General features: G+C 40.2%; 3 protein-coding genes across 3 annotated transcripts in view; 2 read left to right on the top strand and 1 right to left on the bottom strand.

Annotated features, from left to right (window-relative positions):
- Positions 1-5025, top strand: part of LOC102233417 (collagen alpha-1(XIII) chain-like) — a 46859-nt gene extending 41834 nt beyond the window's left edge. Inside the window, exons 24-25 of the mRNA XM_005806572.2 lie at positions 1421-1459; positions 3299-5025. Of these exons, the coding sequence (XP_005806629.2) occupies positions 1421-1459; positions 3299-3331 (72 nt within the window). The 3' untranslated portion in view covers positions 3332-5025. The remainder of the gene's footprint in view (positions 1-1420; positions 1460-3298) is intronic.
- A 915-nt stretch (positions 5026-5940) lies between these two features.
- LOC102238057 (steroid 17-alpha-hydroxylase/17,20 lyase) lies at positions 5941-13332 on the bottom strand. Its single transcript, XM_005806590.2, has 8 exons — positions 12964-13332; positions 12730-12868; positions 11895-12130; positions 11243-11329; positions 10148-10366; positions 9294-9463; positions 9089-9192; positions 5941-6735 (listed from the first exon to the last, which is right to left on the bottom strand). Exons 1-8 carry the CDS (start codon positions 13270-13272, stop codon positions 6455-6457), a joined length of 1545 nt encoding a protein of 514 aa, XP_005806647.1. The 5' UTR covers positions 13273-13332; the 3' UTR covers positions 5941-6454.
- Positions 13333-14520: 1188 nt separating this feature from the next.
- Positions 14521-18352, top strand: borcs7 (BLOC-1 related complex subunit 7). Its single transcript, XM_005806571.3, has 5 exons — positions 14521-14667; positions 16473-16535; positions 16910-16953; positions 17034-17054; positions 17155-18352. The coding sequence occupies exons 1-5, from the start codon at positions 14536-14538 to the stop codon at positions 17204-17206; spliced, it is 312 nt and encodes a 103-aa protein (XP_005806628.1). The 5' UTR covers positions 14521-14535; the 3' UTR covers positions 17207-18352.
- The last annotated feature ends 391 nt before the right edge of the window (positions 18353-18743 follow it).

The following is an 18743-nucleotide window of genomic DNA, read 5'->3' as shown; positions in this document are numbered from 1 at the left end:
GTGCTCAAGTGTCCAGATGTGTTTTTGCTTCAGAACTGGTCCATGCATCTTTCTGAGAACCTGAGCTAGCAAGGTATCCCACAATGCATTATGCCACAACCAGGGGTAAACGACGACTGCTCCAGAAATGTATCACTTTTATACCACTATTACCTTCGTAAAAGGGCCATGCCTCATGTCTGACTGTGCCATTTTAACAAGAGGCCCTGAAGTGAAAGATCCTACAGGGCTGTCACAAAATAGTGTGAACTAGACACACTAATGCACATCATATTTTTTTTTCACTTTAATTAGGCAACTCATCATGAAAGAGAGAGGCAGGAAAGCTGAGACAAAACAAATTTATGTGCAAATAGTCTTTGGAAGGGAGTAAACGTGGACAATTATGCTTCACTGGGAACACAAGTCTGAGAGAGTAATAAAAACCAAAAGCCCATTATTACCAAGTTGAAATTATTTAACTTCCTAAACGTGTATATCAGATATGAGTTAAATTACCCCTTTTTTTTATTTTACCATCCATTAAAAATGTGAAGGTAATCTCATGTCCCATGTAAAACTGGACCATTTAGATCATGAACAGAGCTGAGCGATGACGTCATTAAGTTCTGTCCCCTGGATTCTCGGCAGTAGTACGGAAGAAAATACTTGCATATTTCTGTCTTAAGGAGGGCTCCATCTTTCCTTTTCTTCAACTTCTTATTCCTCCCCATTTTTCTCCACTTACACTTTGAATCCATATCCCATCCCCCGCTCCTCTTCTCCTATTAGCCCAAATCCCACGCTTGCTGTCCTCGGATTTGAAAAATCTGGCCAATCAGATCAATCAGAAAAGTTACCAGCCCAACCAACTAATATGCCCCCTAAACACAGAGAGTCAGCACAATTTTTCAGGTGAGTGTATACAGACGGGTCGGTGGGGCATGTTCTACCGCCCGTCATGCTGCGTTTACGGGCTTGCAGAGAAATGGAAATGCACACGATCAGAGCTGTGCACTCTCTCTGTAACTAACTGCAGAAATAAAATGAAATTCTGCTCAACATCCAACAATGTCTTGTTTAGATAACAAAGGTATTTTGAATAATGTTTGTTTTGTTTTTTATTAAATGCATCAACATCTGCGATAGATGTCAATTACCCTAACATTTTATCCATAGGATGCATATGGAAAACTCAAACAAATCAGTAAAGGTGGAGCCACATGTCTCCAATATGTTGGCAGTTTTACATTTGACTCTCCAAGGATGTTGATGTTTCAAATATACTTTTGAAAGTAGCTGTAGAATATTAGTTTCATTTCCTGTCACATAGCTGAACAAAGAACCGTAAACATAATTCTTACGTTCATTGTTGCAAGTTTTTGCATAATTCATCATGGAGCGTTACCTTTGATTTTCTTCCCTTGTCTTCTTTCTCCAGGGGGATGATGGCTTACCGGTCATAGGCTGCTGGAATAAAGTAAGTGTGATTCAGTTTTGTGATAGTGCTTGTCCCAAGTTTATGTAGACTGCAACGTCACCACTAACATATCTTGCAATTTGTTCTCTTTTGCAGTGATCATAACCTTGGAATGGCTTTTGTGTCTGTTAAGAATATATTTATCTTTTTACTTATCCGTACGTAGGTAGGTAGGTAGGTAGGTAGGTAGGTAGGTAGGTAGGTAGGTAGGTACTAGGTAGGTAGGTAGGTAGGTAGGTACTAGGTAGGTAGGTAGGTAGGTAGGGTGGGTGGGCGGGCGGGCGAGCTAGCTAGCTCTGGAAAAAATGAAGAACACCTGCTTGTTATTCCACCAAATGAACTCTTCCTGAGTTAAAACATTAGTACTGTTGTTGTCTTTGCATTATTTGAGGTCTGAAAGCACTGCATCTTTTTAGTCATTTTGACCATTTCTTATTTTTTGCTAATAAATATAAAATTTTTGTTTGGAAATTCAGAGACATGTTGTCAGTAGTTCATAGAATAAAAGAACAATGTTCATTTTCTCAAACATAAGTAAAATCAGATGAAACTGATAGTTTTAAGTGGTCTCTTAATTTTTTTCCAGAGCTGTAGGTGGATAGACAGACAGACAGACAGAGACACACACTGTCCGGTCAACAAAAAATGTCCACCCATCCATTCACTACCCCTTAGGTAAATAACATCATAAACTAAGCTTATTATGAACAGATTCTCTGCCCCAATGTGCAGCAGGATCCTCCAGTGACTCCCAGCAGCAGCTCTCTGACTTTGCACAATGAACCGACATGGATAGACTCTCATTATCCGAATGCAGTTTGAACGATGTTTCCAGATGTTGTCAAACTGCATGTTTATAAGAGCATAAAGCTGCCAAGGTAGAAGCTTCAACACGCAGGGTGTCGCTTATCAGTTTGATGGATGAAAAGCCCGACATCATGCCGCACTATACAGGTGTTGTATTTTTTTTTAAGAATGTTTTTTAGCAATAGTTGTCTTTATTTGTCAGTAATCCCACAGAGAGTGGGGCAGGAGAGGCGTCTGCAGTCTGTATATATGGGGTGACCGCTCTGACCACTGCACCACGCAATGCCACTATTCAAAAAAAAAGAAAAGAAAAACACTACGTGAACTTATTAGGCTCTCCATTTCCCCTCTCATCCCCTGGCTTTTGCTTCTGCAGTAACATTCACTCACCAGCAATGAAATGGCATTTAGAAATATGGAGTATATTTTATTGAAATATTCAAATAGATTTTTATCTATTGCTCATTGTTGTTCCGTTGATATCGGTAGTGTGAGAAGACCTAGTCATTGTGAGATCTTGTCATTTTTCCAAAATACATTTCTAGTATGTTATCAAGTGAATATAATTATTAAGATTAGATTAAAAATGTAAAATTAATGTAAAAAAAACCGTGATGGCTGTCAGTGTGGTTGAGCTGTCCTTCATGTGTGCATTCAATGCCTAAAGTAGTTTCACAATAAGGCTTAATCCCATACATGCACCACTACAGCAATCGATCCAAAAAAGAAAATGGACAGACCAAAAATAAATAAATCAGCAAATGTTTCATGTTGTTTTCATCTTGTGTTTTCTACTTTGCAACATGCGCATCATTTTCCTCGTAAAAAAAAAAAAAATCTATAGAAGCAGGGGGAACATTAACACCTGAAATAACCCGAGAAAATTGAGCATCTGCAAATAAGAAACTTTAGCAAAACCAGCTGCTGTGTTCTTGAGAGAAAGTTCTAACCACCTAAAGAAAACCGTACATTAAATGTTTCCTCTTAACTAACTGTTTAATGATTAACCTGTTTTGACCTATTTGTCTGAAGGGTCAACATCCTTTCCAACTGGCTAGAAAGTAGCGCTGCCTGCCAAAGACAACTTAGTGAAACCAGAGGAGAAGAAACGTGAAGCGATATTGAAACATCTTGGGAGTTGTTGTCTTTTCTTCTTTTTTTTGTCCAACCTGTTGATGGACACAAAGCCTGCTTTTTGAGTCCTGGATTGCAAAAAAAAGCAGAGGACTCAAACACCAACATCCTGCACCAAGTTACCGAGGATCCAGCACACAGGCAGATGACGTCTGAGGATTTCGCTCCATCCTTCTACGATCGTTTTCTATTTTCTGATTCAATCATCTTTGACCTACAGCTGAAGTTGGAGTGAAGTTGAGGAACGGAATTTATTTATTGTGTTTTGATAAAGACTTCTTACGAGCAGCGCGCCACACAAATTAACATTTTGTATTTCCTAAAAAGAAACAAAAGAAAGAAAAAAGCGATCATGATTCCTATTAATATAGTCTGATTAAGATTATTTTTGTGCAGCTATTGCACATTAACTTGTGTTAACATTTGTACTATTTCCATAAAGAACATAATGTCATGACTGGTGACATTTCTAACATTCTTTTTTTCTTTTTTGTACTGATGTGTTTCACATTTTATGTCTATACTTGTAAATATTTTACAATTTCAGTACTATGTATTTAAAGGTATTTAAAAAGTGTTGATTTTTAAATATACTGTAGAAGATTGTTATTTTGATTCAGGCTCATTCAGAGCTGAATGACTGCTGGTGTGGGAATTTGGGCATTTGATTCAGGGCTGGGCTTGAGCCCCCCTGTGGTGTGGAAAGTACAAAATGTGTTGAGAACTAGAAGGAGAAGAAACTGGCTGTATTCTGTGCAAGTGGAATATGGTTCGCGTTCATATGTTTTGTGCATCTAGGATATGGCTCCTATAATTGTTTTTTTTTTTAATTCAGAATGCAAAGCTGTAGTAAATAACGGAAAAAGTAGGTGATGTTTCATAAAAAAAAAAAAAAGACACAGATGTATTCCTAATGTCACATTTTTCCTTTTTTTAAGCGTAAATTTTGCATGTTTTTATTGAGAGGAAAGTGACAAATGCAGTCAGATTTCTTGTTTGTGTACACAAACTGGCAAATGGGGTGATTCTGATATAGACAGGCGGAGCGAGGGATGCATCCTGGGTACCGATACTTTATAGGTCACAGGCACATGAGCTTCTAGCAGATTTTTTTCTTGTTTGCTTCATACCAGACCTTATAATGGATTCAGATTTGAATGTTATTTTCAAGGTTCATTAATAGCACTACCTGCTGCCTAGCCTCACTTTCGGAGCATAATCACAGCTGGTTTGTCAAAAGGCCCGTGCAACACAAGCTGAAATGCTTCTCAAAAGTAACAGATACATCTGGGCCTTTTGGGTCTTTGCACATTTTTAGAGTTGCTAAGTTTTGTGAAGTTTTTTTCACAAAATATAAGTTGATAACAACTGCAGAAAAGCTTTTATTTTCCTTTTGTAATTTTCTATATTTTACAATGTTAATGAATGTTCCTATTGAGGTTTTTAATGCAATCCACAACTTTTTTTTTTTTTTAAATGTGTTTATTGTATTTTAAGTGAATGTGATTTGCAGGACGTCATTTTAATTTTTCTGGGTTTTTTTTTTTTTGGGAAGCCAAAATGTCCTCAGTTTGACATGTACATAAGGATTCCCTGTAAACACCAAATTAAAATAGTAAAGAGCATTATGCAGACTTTTTTTTATTTTTTTTTACCTGTATCAACTTTTTAAGACTGCACAGGAAATCTCCACAACTGAGCATGATCTGTCGAAAACAGCACAAGATGCTTATGGTGACAACGGTGGCAGCAGGTGGACGGAGTTCATCCCTCAATGTTTTTATATAAATTTTATATTGCTTATAATTACATTTGTACCTACCAGTATTTAACACTATGGTAAAAGACTCCGACAAATACAGTGTGCTGACATGTTTGTCCCCGGTGATTTTAAGCGTCGTTCACTAAAACGAACATCCAGATTGTAGCTAAGACATGGTGGACATCTGAAAAACACTTGTATTGAACTCTGACATTATTTAGGGTTGTAGAGTTTTATGACTATGATGGCCATCACAATCTGTGACCAGTTTGATCCTGGCTGTGGTAGGGTTCAGTGTTATTCAGAATGGATCCAGAGTGAAGAGAACTCTCACCTGAATCTATTCTATCTGGTAACACTTTATTTGACGGGGTGTTATTTGACATGACACTGTCACAAACATGACATAACTTCCTGTCATGGACATGAAGGAGCCTTCATTATTGTCTTCATGAAGTGTCATTTTGTAAATAGTTTCACTTTTAATACAAAGCTGCACTAAAAGTTGCATTAAAAGTCCACTAAATGTGTCAATTTTGCATTATTCGGTAAATAAATGCACCTTTAATGCAAGATTCCATTAAAACTTGCATTAGAAGTCCATTAAAAGTGTCAACTTTGCATTAAAAGTGTCATTATTTATCAAATGACGCTTCATCACAACAGTCATAAACATTCATAAAGACTCCTTCATGTTTAAGACAGATGTTATGTCATGTTTATGACAGTGCCATGTCAGTATTATGCACAGCCCTTCAAATAAAGACTCACCTTCTGTTCTGTTCTACTTTTTTTCAACCTAAAGTGCAGCGCCGGCAGAGCCTCTCTTTGCTCTGCATCAGATCGAGCTCCTTCACTGTGAACAAACTTTACAATCGAAACAGATTTTTATCAGTAATATGACTTTAATGTTTCCATTAAATGTTCGAGGCATAAAAAAGTGAAGTAAAGCAGCAAGTGTACTGCTGCAATATACAAAACGTTTCTTTAGTATATAGATTAAGGTAACAATTGTACTTTAAAGTAGCGTAACAACAGTCTGTATTAGTGTTTCGGAGTGAAAATGCCTCTCACCTCAGATTTGTTCAGTGAAGATTAGAAAATGTGTTCAGTTCCTGCATGTCAGATTGCAGGCATATTTTTATGTGGTTTATTCTGCAAAAATACATTCATGGATTTTATATATTGGAAAGTGTTATCTGTGTAAAGCCTTGGCTGCCTGTTCTGTTTGCTGGCCAGTTCTTAACTCTGTTCTCTGTGTTCGAAGCGGAAAGTAGAGCATGGCTCAGCTCTCAGCACATCTGGCTCTTTGCTCTCTCCCAGCCTGGTCTGGGTGTAGCTTTCACTTTGTACTTGACTGGCTGGAGGACCACGCCGAACTTGCCCTCGAGGCTAGGCAGGGGGTGGCCTGGTGGGACGGAAAGGGTGAAGCGCTGTAGGATCCAGGACAGGAAGAGGAAGAGCTCCATCTTTGCTAGGGCCTCGCCCAAGCACACCCTGATCCCGGTGCCGAAAGGCAGGTAGCTAGATGATGGGACGGTCAGCCCTGTGCCTTCACTGTCCAAAAAGCGCCCTGCAAGAGGAAGACAGCAGGATTCGACTGATGAACATCAGAACTGTTCATGGGAGAAGAGAGCTACTCGCTGAGATGGAAAAAACCCCAAAATGTTTCAGTCAAATTCAGTCAAACTACCAGGACTCTCAGTTTTGCCTTAGGCTGCTGTGAGTGAGAGTCAGGAGTCTTCTTAGTGCTAGTGTCTTTATTCATGCTTGAATGATAAACAAGCCACTAGATGGCATCGGTGCTCAAACTAATCAACAGACTGGCTGTTCAACCCAGAATCAACCAATCAAGTTTATTTGTATAACATTTCAGCAAGAAGGCAGTTCAAGGTCACAACTCTAAACAGGTGAGATTTTAACTTAGATTTAAAGAAACTCAGTGTTTCGGCTGTTTGACAGTATTTTGGAAGTTTGTTCCAGATTTGTGGTGCATAGAAGCTGAAAGCTGTTTCTCCATGTTTGGTTCTGGTTCTGTGGATGCAGAGCAGAACCAGAAGACCTGAGAGGTCTGGAAGGTTGATACAACAACAGCAGATCTTTAATGTATTGTGGTGCTAAGCCGTTCAGTGACTTACAAACTATTCTCTGAGCTACAGGGAGCCAGTGGAGGGACTTTAGAACTGGCGTTATGTGCTCTATCTTCCTGGTTTTAGTGAGAACTCCTGCAGCAGCATTCTGGATCAGCTGCAGCTGGAGGATTGGCTTTTTAGGCAGACCTGTGAAGACGCTGTTATAGTTATCGATTCAATTAAAGACAAAAACATGGATGAGTTTCTCTAGATCTGGCTGAGACATTAGTCCTCTCATCCTGGAAATGTTCTTCAGGTGATAGAAGGCCGACTTTGTGACTGTCTTTATGTGACTCTGAAAGTTCAAGTCAGAGTTCATCACTACACCTAAATTTCAGAACCGATCTCTCGTTTCCAGCTGTAATATCTGACGCTCTGGGCTGACTCTAGAGCGTAACTCTTTTGGTTCAAAGATAACTTCATTTTTGTTTCTACTCAGCTGAAGAGAGTTTTGGCACATTCACACATTAATCTATTCTAAGCATCTGTTCAGCGATCGAATGGGTTCATCGTAATGTAGAGCTGTATATCATCCGCACAGTTATGGTAACTAATCTCACTCCCTGTTATAACCTGAGCAATATAGATATTGAATAAGAGGGGCCGTAGGATTGAGCCTTGGGGTACCCCACATGTGACTTCAGTCAGCTTTGATGAGAAGTTTCGTGTTGAAACATAGAAATCCCTGTTCTTTATATAAGATTCAAACCGGTTGAGTTCTGGGCTGGAGAGTCCGACCCAACTCTCCAGCCGTTTTAGTAATATGTCATGGTCAACACCAAGGTCCAAAAGAACCGGCGCTGTGGTTCTTCCACAGTCTGTGTTTACATGGATATCATTGAACGCAGTAGTGACTTGTCCAGATTGTTCTTTTTTCATCAGTGGTTTGATCACTGCTGTTTCTAAAGCCTGGCGGAAAACACCTGGTGAGAGCGATGAGTTTACTATTTGGATCAGACCATTTGCAAAGACACCCAGGACTTTAGGAAAGTTGTGGGTGTGGTATCCAGAAAAATTAGTTTATTTGATTTATAACTTCTTCTAGGACTTTATAGTTAAGTAGTTGAAATTGAGTCAATTTTTTTTTTTTTTTTTGCATTTGATATATTTGGACATAGCATTGGTAGTGAATTTAGTGTGGATGTGCAGATTAACCCTCTAATTTTTATAAAATGTTCTCTGCAAAGAAAATGGTAAATACATTGCAGGCCGTGTTCGATTGCCCTTCTGGTGGTACTGTCCCAGGAGGGTTTGTGAGCCTGACCGTCACTAATAAAGCTCGAGCTCTGTCAATGTTTGTGTTTTTGATTTCTGAAAAGAACATTTCCACTGCATGTTTTAGAGTTGAGTGATAGTTTCGTAGTTTTTCTTTATAGATTTCACAATAAACATGAAGTTGAGTTTTACGCCATTAACATCTGGCTCTACTGCAAAGTTGTCTTGCGGATCCAACTGTTTGCAAATATCTCCATGGAGACTTGATCCTGGAGACAAGTCTTGTTCCCTGTGTCAAGTAACTTAAAGTCTGTGGCTATGAAAAAATGTTCAGTGGTATAAATATTTTACAATTAGTGTAATGACCATGTTCCAGGTGAGACCAGATGCACTGAACTGGGGACTTAGGGTCATTCTTATTCAGTGTATCATTCAAAATCCCATCTCATTTGGGTGCAATATTCCATGTTTGACTTCTACTCTTACTTCTATCTACACCGGACTGTGATTCTCTTCTTGAATGAACATCATTGCTTTTATGCTCAGAGTACTTGGCCGTTTGGAGGTCAGATGTCTCACCGGGGTCGAAGTGCTCAGGATGGCTCCACTCCTTCTCATCGTGATGCAGAGACCACAGGTTGATGATAACTCGAGTTCCTTTCTTAACTTTGAAATCTCCAATACTGATGAGAGGAAACAGTTCAAATCCCTCTGTTGATATGCTTGAAAGGATTATCACTATGAAGGTACGTATTGTTTTAAATTACGACGATATCGACCGCACCTGGTGTCACTTAGTGCCACATGAGGGATGAATAAAGGAGCGACTGGGCGAATCCGTAGCACCTCCCTAATGGTCGCCTCCAGGTAGGGCAGACTGCCTCTGTCTCTGAGGCGGGGAGAGCGATCTGCTCCTATCTTACTGTCCAGTTCATCCTGGATTCGCCTCTGTACCTGAAAAAAAAAAACAACAACAAAAAAACTGAATCGTAAAACCATTCCAACCTATAGCACCTGTTTGAAAATTAAATTGTTTCAGTTAGAAATTCACAAGGTTTTGTCTCAGGTTTTCTACGGCTTTAGATCAAGCTTGATGTTCACAGAATTAAAGAAAAAGATGATGTGATCAAATCTGGATCCATGCAGTAAAAATGAGAAGTCCTTGGTTTTTTTTTTTTTCTTACTGGAATAACATAACAGTGAGATGTTTAAAACTCCAGCCCCATTACTAATTTAAGTTCCTAGAAACTTATAATTACTGATACCTCATTTAACAAGTGAGGTATCAGTAATTAATTTTCAACTTAATGTATTTCAAAGGGATTATTAGATGCACCAATAATAGTGAGTTGTGATTGATAAAAAAATAAAAGAATTTGTTGCGTGCTGTGCTGCAACACTGAAAGCTTGAATATATATATAATAATATATTCTTAGGGGGGCTTCAATATTGTCTTCATGTGTAAAACTAAAGGAAAGAGAAACATCTGCACAGATCAGAAAACATCGTCCTATTTTCATCTTTCATACTATGACTGCCATCTAGAGGACTAAATAAGAGTAACAGCTTGAACAGCATTAAATGCACAGAGAGTTTGATAGGTTTCAGAATAAACAGAGCAGGGATTCGTGGCTCACGTCTGGATGGTGGATGAGGTATGTTACTGCCCACTTCAGCACAGTGGTGGTGGTTTCGACACCGGCCCCAAAGATGTCCCCCACAGTCATGAGGAGGTGGTCGTCACTGAGGCCTGCAGTCGCCGCGTCAACGTCCGCCGTGTTGTTGTTCTCGGCGCTGCGTTTGGCTCTCAGCAGGGCATCCAGCAGGTCTCTCTGGACGTTGTCGCTGTAGTCTGCCTGGGAGACGGGAAAGAGTCGGTGTGCAACATAAACCACACACAGTCGAAGCAAACGGGAGACGAGAGGTCGTATCACTCAGGGAAAAATAAAGAAGAAAAAGTGGGCTTTTTAAAAATTTTTTTTTTTTTTAGGTTTTTATTTTTAAGATCCGATCATGTACATTGAGCTGTGCAGCTACTGCTCTGGTGGACATCTGAGGTGTTATGACTTGTGACAAAATTGGACATTTTGGGGTGGCCTTTTATTGCCCCCAGTCCAAGGATTGTCCAGTTGTTGTTCATTTTTGTCTGATCGCCCACTGGACATGCCCCATCCATGCACTGAGTAAAAAAAAAAACAACAATTCACTGAATAACGCTCACTGAGAAGCAAGCTGGATTAAAAATTATGCACAAATCAAGAGAAATATTACTTTTGTACAATAATATGTCAGCAAATGCTCATTTACAGTTGTTACCTCCACGTGGCAACACTATTTGACATGGGGCGTTTATATTTTTGTTCAGCATAGTTTGAATTTCAGGTCAATAAATCACACATTTAAACCTTACTTATTATTCTTACTTGAATCTTAAAAGCCGATTACAGGCAGCGCAGCAGTAGTAAATACGACTCATATGGTTGGACCAGGGCTGACCAAACTTTTGTCTATTATGTCAAGTGGAACATGATAGGCTACAAAGTGGGCCTAGTGGTCCATTCATGCAACGCTTAGCTCGGTTTTGGATAGAGTGAGAGTTTAATTGGACCAGTTCATTTCATTTGAATTGAAAACAGGACTCTGTGTGGCGTTTTAATATGGGCTCTAACCAACATGAATGTTTTCAACATCAGTGACATCGTAGCGGTTCATAGCAACACTGCAGAGCCTACCTTATGCTCGTCATACTTCTTCTGCAGAAGTTTGTCTCTGACTGAAACACAGTGCTTCAGAAGACGCAGGTCTGCATTGGGGAAAATCTGGGGCACAGAGGCAGACGTTAATCATTTTTTATCATACCATGTTTCAAATGATCTTTACTACATGATTTGATATTTACTGAAGACATTTTTTTTTACATGTTTTTAATCAGGTGTGAAGGTGAAACAAACTGCCCTTTAAAAACAACAAAGCAGGTTTGCCTCCTAAACCCACCGAGCTACAGAACTTGAGAACTTGAGTTTGTACTTTATGTGATTTGTTACCTGAACATTTACCGTGGCTGTTGATCAGACCCTCCCTTCAAACCAGTTTAGTAACTTGATTATTAAAGGTATTAGTCTCATTTAATGGAAGTTGGAGAGATTTTAGGCCAATGTTTCTATGAGTTATCATGAGAGACAATTAAACCTCAATGTATTCTTGTTCAAACTGGATGAAACATCTGCTTTTGGCTAATTTAGTTTGTTGCAATGTTTGTACAAATAATTATCCTTATTGTTTATGTAGCAACTATTGTAGCTGTAACTTCCTGTGTCTTTCTGATTGCAACCTTGTTTCCCACATTTGAAGCTGTCTCTGTGTGGGGTGTTGACGTCGACTGACCTGTAGCCAGGGGAAGATGTCAACTAAGCTGTCCTTCGCCACTGTGTCCACGATGCCCTGGCTGTAGCGCAGCATGCCTTCGAACTCTGGGTCTCCGCGGGCGTAGGATGAGTTGAAGCAGAGGGAACAGACCACGTTTGTAACGGCCCGAGTCAGCTCAGGGGCCAGATCCAGAGCCAGGCCCAAAGCCGCTGCCTCGGACACAGTGGAACACAGAGACTGGGCCTCTGCACAGACTGAGCACACCACAGGTCCAGCATGTCCGGTTACTGTCCAGTTCTGCCCAGTGGATAAACTTAATAGGTTTTAGTCATTTTAACACTACAGGACCAAAAACGTTTTGATGGCAGTGATTTGTGTTCACTCCAAAAAACTGAGTGCAGAGCACCACTCCTACCTACTTTGCTCCGCCCCCTTACGCACGCACACACACACACACACAGCCCACACACGTTTGGGTGGCTATCTTTGTGGGGACTTTCCATTGACTTCCATTCATTTCTACAGCCTAAACCTTACCCTTATCCTAACCCCAATCCTAACCAAAACTCAATTCACACGTTAGTCCTAAATCTGACCCCTGACCCAAAAACAGTGTTTCCCCTTGTGGGGACCAGGCTTCGGTCCCGACGGGGAGCAGTGGGTCCCCACAACGTAGCATGTGTCAGGAAAATGGTCCCCACAAGGTATTAGAAACAAACGCACACACACCAAGGCACTCTGTGTGGATAAACGCTAGAGAGAATTTCTAGATGCGTGAATAAATATTTTTGATCAGGGTTGCTGTATTTCAACATTTTGTTATGTTAAAGGAAGTGCAGTGATCTGTACTCACTCATCCTCTCAATGGTGGCAGAGCCTTCTCCAAACATGCAGAGAGCTCCGTGCACAATTTTTCTGTGGAACCTCCAGGCCGGACTGTAATCTCCAAATGCAATGTCTTTTCCATCTCTGGTCAGAATGTCTGTAGTTACCTTTGAAATACACACGGCACGCAAAACAAAAGCACAAAGGACAGCATCAGCATGAGAGGTGAAGCCGAGGACACACAAAGAGAAACTGTACCCACAGTTCTTGGCCTCCCTGCAAATATCTTTCCCTTCTTCAGCAGGATCTCTCTGGCGTGCACATGCTGGTTGATGATGACTACCCTGTGAGAGCCCATCATCAGCGAGTACGTCTGTCCGTACTTTTTCTGGAGCTCTTTAAGAAGCACGTGAGGAGGATGTTGGCTTCGCAAACTCAGCAGACTGCCGATTAAAGGCAGCGCGGGGACATGAGGGGGCTCCTGGGAGCCAAACGAGGACTTGACCTTCAGCTGCCACGTCAACACAACCAGAACAAGGATCGCAAAGACAATCAGAAAAAAGCAAGCCATATCTGTGAGTGGAGGGTCCTGACGGAGTGATCGGATTCACCTGTGGCCATGCATGGCAGGGAGAAGCTGTGAAGGAAGGCTTCGAGCTCATGCAGCTCTGCACTTATATGCAACCACATCAAGGCCAAAGCCTTGACTCTGACTGCTTAACCAGACCAAAGATAAGAGACACTTGTCTGATGAAATCCTTGCAGAAAGCCACTTCTAACCATTGTTATGCCCTTCAAAAGCTGATGTAATTAAATGTATTCCCAAAAGTATTCACACCCCCTGAACTTTTTCTCATTTTTGTCATGTTTCAACCACAAAAGCCCATTTATATTTGGGTCTTTCCCTTTGTATGTGACAAATCAATACAAAGTTGCACACAATTGTGAAATGAAAGAAAATAATGCATGGTTGAGGGGGGCATTGTAATGCTGAAATGCATGGAGTTCATTCATTTCTGTCTCTGTGCTCCACCAGGTCCGTTAACCAGTTTCAGGACCCGACCAGAACCCCTCAGTGTAAATTACCTTGAGAAATAATGAGATTTGGTTACATATAAAAACAGGCTTTAACGCAGAAAAATGATCAAATGTTACAAGCCATACATGTCATTCAAATGGAACAGATGCAGAGTTACATTCACCGTCCAGCGCTGGGGCCACACTGAGCTCACCTTATGGATGAAACCAAGTGAGGCAAAGACTGTAGCGAGTTTAGCTTCTGATTCTCCTCTGCAATCTGTACTCTCCTTAAAGGGTAGACTAATCAATCTGAGTCTGTTTAATTATGACTGGTGGCAGTCGCACGTAAACATGGCTATGTAAGCTGCAGCGTGTGCGTGTAAGCAGATAAAAGAGGCTAAAAGGGATGGAGAAAACAATAGAATCCATAACAATGGTTTCAATTTTTTATTTTACCAATAAAACTCTGTAAATACTTCTGGAAGTCCTAAGGAAACTTTAAGGTTAAATTAAATTCTGTTTTAATATTGCATAATAAGCCAGATTATTTAGATATTTTTTCAAATAGAATCTATTTTTTTTTAAAGTCATGTGAAGTAATTGAGACTTTATTATGTAGTTGTTTCCAAATATTTTAATGTATGAGCAGAGGAGGACACTGGTAAACTACCGAATGGACTCAAAATGTGAACCGAACTTTACTGTAAAGTTTTGCTTTATAACGATCTACAATAACAGGCGCCTCATGAACGCGTTGCTACTCAATTTAGGACCTCTCCGGTTGCCGTTGTTTGTTGTTTTTTTAACAAGGAAAATGGCGTCCGCTGATTCTCAGCCGCGGTTCGGGCAGTCTGTTAAAGGATTATTGTCCGACAAGGTGGGCTCCTGTAGCGGGGACGTGATTGCGTTGACCCGCCAGGTGCTGAAAGGATCCCGCAGCCAAGAGGTAACGCAACACTCGCTTTGATTATTGTTTTCGTCACACTATGGAACATTACCGGACAACCACCGGAAACAAGGACACATTACAAAATAAAAGCATAGCTACGTTACTCTTAAAGCGTCTTAACAGGCTCCAACATATGGACTTTAATAAAAATAATATTGTAGCAGTTCTTCATCAATATCACCCGAATCATGTATATTTTTTATGTTTACTTGCTAAGCAACACATTTTCCAGAAAAATGGCTGAGCCGGCCGGTTACAGGGCAGTCCGCCAGCGGACCATCGAAAAAATGTCAGCAGGGAATTTTAAAATATTCTATCAAAAGACATTATTAACAATGTCTTCCGATAACCTCAACTATAGAGTTTTAAAAAGGCAAACACAGTGAAATACATTTCAAACACAGACATATTTCTTAAATGGATCTTAAGACAAGCTGCGTAAAACTGGTCACGTTTAAAAATAAGATAAACAAAAAGAAATATTAACTGTTTCATTTGATGGCACTCATAAAAATATAATGTTTGTTACTGGTTTCTCAGTCGCTGACTGGCTTTTTTTTTTTTAAATGACTTTTTATTTTTGTGTTTAAGATGCAAAGCGCTTTGAACAGCCCTGCTGTACAAATAAACCTGACTTGATTAAAAATGGACAAAGTATTTGTCTGATTTACTAAAAGCCACAAAATTCAAGTTTTTATTTCCTTAAGTTTTCTTGCATTTTCCTAAGCCCACCCGTTTTGTTTAGGTCGCTCCAGTATTTTGATTCGCTGCTTCTGATTGGTTGTTACTCAATACAGTATTTACTAGAGATGCTCTGATTGGATGAAGAAGACCTGCGTTTGACTTATCGTATTTATTTTTTAATGCACAAATACACATGCACGTGAACATCTTTTAAATGACTTTTCTCGGCTGCACATTGCTTTGGATCGGAGTGTGCTGTTTTTAAATTATTGCACAATACTGTATGTTGTACTGCAGTATGTAACTTTTATAAGAATATGTTGGTTTTTTTTTTTACATAATGGTTAAAACTGTCATTATGTTGTGACAGTCTGTGGAAGAAATGGAGGTCCTTCAAAATTCCCCCATAATATTTCTGTTCTACTTTATCAAGTTGAAGTGCAGGCACATAGTGAAGTGTTTGCCTGAACATGTTTTGAGCATTTGTGTGAAATAAAATCATATGCCACACAACATTCCTTTGTCTCAAAGATATATATGTGCAAACATCTTGTTCACTGCGCACAAATATGAAGTGCCTTGGTGCTATTAATTGAACTTTTAGAGGTTTGCGTCGAGCGCACGGGAGTCGAGCAAGTTTTCTTAATATGTCAGAGAATCATCTGTTTTGTTCAAAATGTCACTTGCACCTTTCTAGATTCAGTTAAAATCAGGCATATTTATTCCTGCTTGGTCACAAAATACATTTTTATACCGTTTAATAAATAATTTGGACTTGACTTGAGACCTGCACGTTTATTTTGGGACCTGGCTTCATGTGATGTTATGGGGAGCTTGCACATCTGTGAAGGCACCACATGTGCTGCCGTCCGAGCAACGTCTCTTTCAGTGACATCCCTACGTGTTCCAGCAAAACAACGGCGAGCCACGTTCTGCAAATGTAGCAAAAGCCTGGCTTTGAAGAGTGCAGCTGTGAGACTGACCTGCTAAGCAGTGAAGAACTATTTCCCCGTTTGGGTTGAATTGATCACCCAAAGTGGGATGTAATGTTTGTGTTACTGAAATGAAGGAATTATTTTTTTTTTGTCAATAATGTCTTCAATATTGGTGTCTTTCAGCTTCTTGGCCAAGCAGCCAGGAACATGGTGATCCAAGAGGATGCAATTCTGCACTCTGAAGATGTAAGTGATCATTCTTCCTTAGGGTTTCCCCCAGTGTGCCATAAACCTGGCGGGCCACCAGGCTTAGCATTGCTTATTAATTTAAGTTTTTACATTTTTTAAATCATTTTTGTAAGACTTTATAGTTGGTGTTCAGGTGTTAATCTCCCAATCTTTCAATAACACATAATTATCAAGTGATATTTTCAAATTTCCCGTCAACTTTAAACATTTTTTAACTCAAAAACACGACGGGCCGCTGGATGAATGACTGCCGTAGCGCCCCAATCACCAGGCTTAGCAAGTTTTCTGGGGGAAACCGTGTTCCTGTTTGTGATTCTTCTCTGAGCTAACTAGAGACCGCTGTTGTCCTGTTCGTGTTGTCTGTCCTCCAGAGTCTGAGAAAAATGTCCATCATAACAACTCATCTACAGTACCAGTAAGTATCACTCAACTGCTTCACTTTAGACTGTGCTGTGGAGGAAAGCATAGTTAAAGCCTGTGTGTCTCCCCTCTCAGACAGGAGGCCATCCAGAAGAAGTAAGTCTCAGCATGCCAGCGTTGTTTAGGCTGCACTCCGTATCTCAGAGTAAAGACACAACAACGAAGCCACGGCGTCTCACTGTCCTCTGTCCCTCAGTGTGGAGCACTCAAAGAACCTGCAGGACCAGCTGACGCATCTGCTGAAGTGATGCAGCATGACGACAAGGCGTCATCACAGGAGGTTAATGTAACGGTGCTTCCTGAGGCCCCCTGCTGGCCTGTGGGACGGTGCAGTCATCACCTCAGCGTTTGCTGCTGTAGTGCAGACAGTGGGCTCTGTCACCGGCTCTTGTGTGTCACATTCATGTTTGATCAGTGAAATTAAGTTGGCTGTTTTGGATGAATTGCACAGCTGGACTGGTTACATGCGAAGTGTGTTTGACTTTTTAAATTGAAAAAGTCTAAAGTGTTTTTGTGGGGCTTCATTCAGTGGATGAGAAGGACGGGGTTAATCGCTCCAGAGGGTTAAGAAAGCAGCTCTTCAGGATGCCACTGGCGTCTTAACACAGATTTTGATTCAGTTCCGTTTATTTTATATTGCGCCAATTTACAACACACGTTATCTGGAGGCACTTTATATAAAATGTAATTTTGATCCTAGTCAAATTTTGATCCTAGTCAAATCCTGTCAAATAGTGCATCAAGATCAGTCCCTTATTGGACTAATTCAATCCCAGCAGGTTGGATGGAGTCATTGACTTGCAGAATTCACCCCTGGTCTTCTGGGGGGAGCAGACAGTGTCATTGACTTCTACAGCATGCATGTAGCGACGGTGGAGAGAAAGAAAAAAAAAAAAACAACCCTCCCCTTTAACAGGAATAAACCTCCAGAGGAACCTGGCTCACTACGAGACGCCATTTGCCACAACTGACTGGTGGTTTGAGAAGACAGAGCAGAGACACAAAACAGAAATGAAAAAGCTGAAAAGTTCTACGTTAGTGAAAAGTAAAAAGTTCAAGAGGAGAGGGAGGATGATTAGCTGATGGTAGCTTTATTTCAACCCTATGCCCTCCTCCAGGAAGGAATCACAGCCTCAAGAGAATGACATGTAGCTGGATTGGCTGCGTCAGTTAAAATAACACAAATAACGCAAATTGGAGCGTTAAGTAAAAGAAGAAGAAGGTAGATGGGGATTGGGTGCAACATTCAATTTGAAGGTTTAGATCAGGCGTGTTGAACTCGGTTTCATTTTGGGCCAAATCAAAAATCTGACCGTTCTTAAAGGGCCGGTTGTGCCAGAATGTGTGGATGAAACCAATTAAACTGTTGAAATATCAATAAACAGATGTTTGTTTCAGCATTCAGTAAGTTTTTCTTAAGATTAAATAATATTGAACATCTTTTCACGCTGATCCATCCAGGATTTTGTGATTTTTTTATTTTTTTTGCAATCAAAATCACAGATTTTGTGGTGCCAATTTAGAAATATTTGTAAGGAATTTCACTCTAATGTATGACACTAAATGTGACTTTTTATCAATCGCCTCATCGATCATGGACTACAACTTGGCATCAAGTAAGGCTGAGGCAGCAGTTGAGTTTTTGGTTAAAAGCTCAACGTTTTTAACCAGTTTTGAGAAAAAATTGCTGTAAAATCAGAAAAAAAAAAAATGTAGGGTTCTGTTGATTTTTCTTTTTTTTTGCAACTTTTGCAGATTTGTGGAAAACCAGGGACTTGTTGATGT

The sequence above is a fragment of the Xiphophorus maculatus genome, chromosome 22 (genome assembly GCF_002775205.1).
Source record: "Xiphophorus maculatus strain JP 163 A chromosome 22, X_maculatus-5.0-male, whole genome shotgun sequence".
In the NCBI taxonomy this organism is placed as follows: Eukaryota; Metazoa; Chordata; class Actinopteri; order Cyprinodontiformes; family Poeciliidae; genus Xiphophorus; species Xiphophorus maculatus.
This window is presented reverse-complemented; position numbering and strand designations above follow the sequence as displayed.